The sequence below is a fragment of the Pteropus vampyrus genome, unplaced genomic scaffold (genome assembly GCF_000151845.1).
Source record: "Pteropus vampyrus isolate Shadow unplaced genomic scaffold, Pvam_2.0 Scaffold14, whole genome shotgun sequence".
In the NCBI taxonomy this organism is placed as follows: Eukaryota; Metazoa; Chordata; class Mammalia; order Chiroptera; family Pteropodidae; genus Pteropus; species Pteropus vampyrus.
Genome location: NW_011888795.1, coordinates 8985267 through 8991767, shown reverse-complemented (window position 1 = coordinate 8991767; position 6501 = coordinate 8985267). Strand labels below are relative to the sequence as shown.

Below are 6501 nucleotides of genomic sequence, written 5' to 3'. Positions count from 1 at the left end.
GAGAGAGAGAGAGAGAGAGAGAGAGAGAGAGAGAGACATGCACAGACGCAGACACAGACAGACAGATAAACATCCTGAGCTAAGGAATGAGGTAAGGCTTCTGGGCTTCAGAGGGGAGGAAGATAATTCACAGGACGATAAGACAAGATGTTCGTTCAGCAATTAGATGTTTGCTCTGCCATACAAATATGTAATCACTCTTGTGTGGACAAAGCCCCATTTTAAATTCTTTGAAAGGAGAGGTAATAATTTCTCATGAGCCTCAGGGTCTTGATTGCCTTCATCTCAAAATAATCTACATCTCAATGTAACCTACCTTGGGGAGGCCTATTCTGAACCCCTTTACCACACATACTGTTTTTGTATATGATTAAATAATAGTAAGAGGATATATAGAGAGATAGATAGCTTAATATTCACTATACCGTTTGCCCCTGTTAAAGAACAGAAATTCAGTGGAGTAAATTTAAAGATCTAATTGGCTTTACTGAATAATTTATGAATCAGGCATCATCTCATTTAGTAAATGGAAAGATGCTCCATGAAGTTGTACAAAATGGAGAAGGTTTTTATTGGCACACACTGGGCAGGACAAGAAAGTTATTAGCAAAAGAAAAGGATTATTTTAGAAAAGACCACCTTTGTTTAAGTGAGGACTTGCTATATACTATAAATAAGGGTAAATAGCACTCCTACTTTTACTAATAAAAGGCTTCAGTTACAAGAATAGGAATTATATTTAGACATAGGAAATCTTTCCCAAATTAAGAACTTTGTGACTCTCCTGACCAAAGGTTGTTTGATGAACTCAGTAAGTTCTGCTGCTTCAGGCTTGGGGCTTTCAATACTTGCTGATAGGCTAATTCGTATCTCCTCAATTTGGCTGTAAATCCCAAAGATTGAGTTTCCAATTTTTTTTTTTTCACAACTGCCTTCAACGCAGGATTTTGTTAAATGACTGACTATTCCCTATGTAGACCACCACCTTAGGGCTCTTACTACATAACTTGAAAATTATCTATTAAGTGTCTGTGGCCAACTATACTATACACTCTCATAGGAAAGACTGCATTGCATTCGTCGTTGTTTCCCAAGCATTAGCATAGTCTTGGCACATAATAGATTCTCAGTAAATGTACACGAATTGAACTTACTGACCAGAAATAGTACATTGGACAGCCTTCAAACTGAGAGAACCAAATATAGGATGGAGGGGTGAAAATTACAAGGACTAGGGTAACAAAGTCAGATATCGCTAGGAATAAATTCTGTGAGAAAGTTCTGCGTGAAGAAAATAGAAGGTGCATGCGATAAACCCAGAGAAATGATAGTTCTTTCTGGGGATCAACACTGTCTGAATAGAACGCTATTAGGTCAAAGAGAAAAGAGAGTGCTAGCCAACGTTTCTTGACATTAAGGTGAGCCAGTATAATTTTCCGATATTTATGCCACATTGTAGGTGGTGTTCATATTTTTTTCTGCATCATACTTCTGTTAATATGTCTTATAAATGCAAGACTATGGAACAAATTAAGATTAGACATAAGCATCTGCCAGTGACTCATAGTATTTAATTCTTTCCAGACATTTATTGGCAAAACCCTTTACAAATACTGAAGTTGTGAATATGCATCAAACCAAGCAAATCACCCAAATAAACAGATTTTGATGCACTCATTTGTGAGGGAAGTAATGTGTCTCCTGGGAACTGATCGGGCAACATCAACATAATCAAAACTTTAATAAATAAACTAGCATTAATGAATTTACAGTCATTTCTGACTGCTGCTTATCAGTCTTGCACATAAATACAACTTGTTATATCCATTTCTCAAAGCTCTTTCTGTTAGTCTCCTATGAGCTACCTGCTTTGTCATATACCCTCTGTTAACTTTAATGGCTACCAAAAGTAGCATAGTCTTAGCATGTTATAAGTCAGTGCTCAGTAAAAGTACACTGTTCTAGGCTTTGAGAATTCATTAGTGAGGAGATCCCTGTGCTTACCTTCACAGAGTGTACCGTCTCTTAGAAAAGACATAATTAAAGAAGTAATTACAGCATGGTGTGATTGGTACTATGAGGAAAGCTTAGTAGAGACATGAGACTGGTAGATGATTTATATCTATATATTTACTCACGAATCAAATTGTTTAAACTGAATTGGGCCATCTGTTTCTTTTAGAGCAACAGTACAACTTTTGGTATGATTTAGAGGAGCCTCCACTAAATATCATTTCCTTAATTATTCAGTGTAAAGTGAGCAGTATTGTAATTTAAAATGCCTCTGATGTAAAACACAGGTCACCCTAATAATCTAAGTAACAGTGAGACTTTTAATTCATGATTTTACCTGACCAAAAGGTAGTCTTGGTTTTAAGATAACATGCTTTTTACCTGTAGTCTCATTTATAGATGTGATTAATTAATGCTACTCTCTTGTTTTTTGTTTTCAGGGAGGGTATTCATGTAAATCAAGAATCGCTTCAAATATCTCCCTGTATTACAGAGCTGTTCATTGAGTTGTTGTGTCAGTTCAATCCAAACCAAGTTATAGAGACATTGCAAGTCCTTGAGTGCTACCGCCTAGAAGAAACTATCCAGGTAAGACCTATAACGTAGAGAAGACAAGAGTACACTTTCCATAATCATTCACCATTTTACGAATGAGCAAGGGAAGACTTACGTATTAAATTACTTGCCCAAATTCTGAGATCAAGCCCAGATAGTCTTACTCCTTAGTGCATGCTCTTTATTGCTGTGATAATAAACTGCTTCTCTGTTTATTTTAGTAAAGTCAGAAACAGCATGTCTGTCATGTTATTAGTCAGGCTTCACAAACATTAAAGCCAACACACTAAACATAGAAAACATAGTAAAAATATTAAAAGGAAGAAAACAAGCTCTTGTTTGCAGGCACTGATGGTCATTACATAGTCCTCTTATGCAATAAGACTTAATAGGCTGAATGGCAATTCAGTAGCCTTAGTAGTCATTGCCTTGATTCTCTTCCCTTGTTTTCTCCTATTTCCAAATGAAAATGCATATATACATATACACACATATTCTATTCTAAGGGGCTAGAATGTTTCCGGTTTAAAATTTTTTAAGCTACCATTATATCTCCTTTCCTATCAATACTCATGAAACAGTAACCTGAATTTTCTGTATCCACCTCCTGAATTGCTCACACTTAAAATTTTTTAAGTGATGAAATAGTTCAAATATATAGAAATGTGCAGAATATCAAATACATATGTATCCACCAAGCCAATTTTATAGATATTAACATACTGGCTTCAGGTCTTTGTTGTTGTTTGTTTTGTTTGTTTTAGAAACAAAGCATCTTTTATCTGCCATGTCCTCTTCTCTTCCCCGAGGTCATCACCAGCCTGAAGATGGGAAGTTAATCCTTCTCATCCATGTGTTTTTATTTTTCCTATGTATATATATACCTATAGAATATAAGATACAGTTTTATATATTTTTAAAATTTGTATTAATGGTATCATACAATACATATCCTATTGCAAATTGTTTTTTTCATTAATTTTTAATCAGTTTTTATATATGTAGGTCTAGTTCATTCATTTTAATGGTCATACAATAGTTTGTTAAATGAATATGCCACAGTTTATCTGTTTCCCTATTCATCGTTTCCAGTCTTTTGCCATTATAAACAATGCTGTATTAGACATCAGATTTCTCTAAGTAATACACCTGAAAGTAGAATTCTTCAGACAATAAAATATTTTAATTCTATTGATGTTGCCATGCCGATTTCCTGTTTGTGTCTATTGTCATCATGAGTGTTTGATATTTGCTGTTTTTCCACATCCTTGCTGATTCCTAATATTTTTATACCTCTTAATTTTTGCCAGCATTGTGGGTATCATTGATTACTCATGACATTGAATATCTTCCCTATGTCTAATGAGCCTTTGGATTTTCTTTTCTCTGAATTATCTATTCATATCATTTGCTCTTTTTTTCTATTGAGTTTTGCCCTTCTCATTGATTTCTAGAAGTTCTTTCTAACTTCTGGGTATCTAATCCTTTGCTGATTATAAACTTTGGGGATGCCTCCTTCCAGTCTCATCAGGCATGTCTTTTAACTTAGTTTTTAGTGACTTTTAATTTATCTGCCTTTTGTTTAAGGTTTAGTTTTTTTGTTTGTGAGTCATATTTCCTTTTTGACTTTGATGACATAAAGGATATCCTCTTATATGAGTTTTATAGTTTAGCTTTTTACATTTAGGCTCTTAATCCATCTGGAATTTATTTTTGTAAACAGATCAAGAGAGATTTATGTATTTTTTTCTGTGTGGATGGCTAACGGTCCATGTGGCATTTTATTGTCATTTCCTCACTGATTTATAATGTCATACTGACGTGCAGCGAACTCCCAAGTGTACATCGATCTGTTTGTGGATTCTGTTCTGTTCTGTTTCTGCAGTTATTTGTCTTTTCCTTTACCCATACCACATTTTAATTAATATAGCTTTACAATGAGGCTTATTATTTGAAAGAAGAATCTTTCCTCCTCATTCTTTTTCTTTAAAATTCTTTGGCTACTCTTGGCCTCTTAGTACTCCACATTAATTTAGGAATCACATTGTCACTATGCTTTAAAAAAATATGTTTTTCTGGTATTTTGATGGAAAAATACATTGAATTTATAGGTAAATTTGGAGAATTCACATCTTATGGTATTGTCTTCACATTCAGGAACATGGTTATCTTTTTAAAATATCTTTTATGCTTTTTGGTGAGGTTTTATAACTTTATATAATATTTTACGTCAGGTTCTTTACACATATTTGCTTGAATTTCTTCCTGAGTGCTTATACTTTTGTTAGCATTGTGAAAGGAAATTTGTTGAAGTGACATTTTTTATTGATTATTGCTGCTGTATGTTATTAATTTTTGTGCATTGATTTATATCTGGTTACCAGTATGAATTCTTTTTTAATTCAATAGTTTCTAGATGCTTTATGACAGTAACATTTTCTATGAATACTGATAGGGTTTTTTTTTCCAATCTTAAACTTTTTTCTTTTATCAGATGTCTGAGAGCTCTAGGGTATTTTGAATAGAAGCAGTGGTAGTGTGCATTCTTGCCTTGTTTGTGATTTAAAAAGGAATGTATCTAACATTTTCCATTGAATATGGTGTTTATTGTAGGATTTTGATAGTTAATTTTTATTAAATTAACAAAGTTTCATTCCTAGTTTGAGTAAGAGGGTTTTGTATTGTTTTTGTTTTGTCAAATACTTTTTCTACATTTATTGTGATGATCACATTTTTCTCCTTTGATCTGTTAACTTGTTAAAATGTTATTTCTGCCTCTTTTTTTTAACACCTAAGTTTTATTTCACTTTATTAGTCTTTTCAAAGACTAATTTGGGATTTGTTAAATCTCTTGATTATTTCTCTGTTGTTTCTTTCTATGGCATTATTTTCTGTACTTCTTTTATCTAAGCTTAATTGGTATTTCTTTTTTACTTATCAGAAACTCTTAGTTTATTAATTTTAAGAGCCCACAAGTTGATATTTAGTGTTTTCATTGTCATTTTGTTCTAAATATTTTGTATATAGTTACACTTATCAATTTCTGGTTTATATTTTTACTATTTATATACACGTGTTATGTTTTCTCCAATGGATATACCTCATTCAGGTGTATAACAATTTTTTAAATAAATAAGTGAAAAAAAATGAATGTACTTGGTCCAGTTAGAATACCAATGATGCCACTAGAAGACTAGAAAGTCAAATATTTGCATATAATACTGTAAAGTAGCATACTACTAAGGTATGAGTTCATTATTTATTATCATGTTCTTTTTTTCATCCTTAATAGGATCTTCCTTCTTCACATGATTTGTGAACAAAAATCTTTATCTTTTCTTCTTTCCTAGATTGCCCAGAGGTATCAACTTCATGAAGTCACTGCCTATCTATTAGAAAAGAAAGGAGATATTCATGGTGCCTTCTTAATAATGCTAAAGGTAACATTTAATCTATTTGCTTTATCATGTTTCTGTTTATCTCTCTATTCATCAGTCTCTTTTTTTGAGATTTAATTGACATACATTTTCATTAATTCATCTTAATTTTTGTTTTAAAGTAAATTAGAAACAGTAGTACATTTTACCTCTAAATATTTTTATCATACATGTCATTGACTAGATTTACCACTACAGTGGCAATAAGTATATTTACATTGCTGTGCGACCATCACCACCATCCGTGTCCTGAAAATTTTCCACTTTCCAAACCCATTAGACAATTACTCCCCCAATCCCTAGAAACCACCATGCTACATTTAGACTATGAATTTGATTACTCTAGGTACCTCATATAAGTGGAATCATACAGTATTTGTCCTTTTGTGTCTAACTGATTACACAACATAATGTCTTAAAGTTTTATCTATGTTGCAGCACCTGTCAGAATTTCATTACTTTTTAAGACTAAATAATGTTTCATTTTATGTATATA

General features: G+C 32.6%; 1 protein-coding gene across 1 annotated transcript in view; it reads left to right on the top strand.

Moving 5' to 3' along the window:
- The window catches only part of VPS8 (VPS8, CORVET complex subunit), a 255708-nt gene that overhangs the window by 157638 nt on the left and 91569 nt on the right, over positions 1-6501 (top strand). Inside the window, exons 37-38 of the mRNA XM_011383477.2 lie at positions 2454-2601; positions 5919-6008. Coding sequence (XP_011381779.1) covers positions 2454-2601; positions 5919-6008 — 238 coding nt within the window. The remainder of the gene's footprint in view (positions 1-2453; positions 2602-5918; positions 6009-6501) is intronic.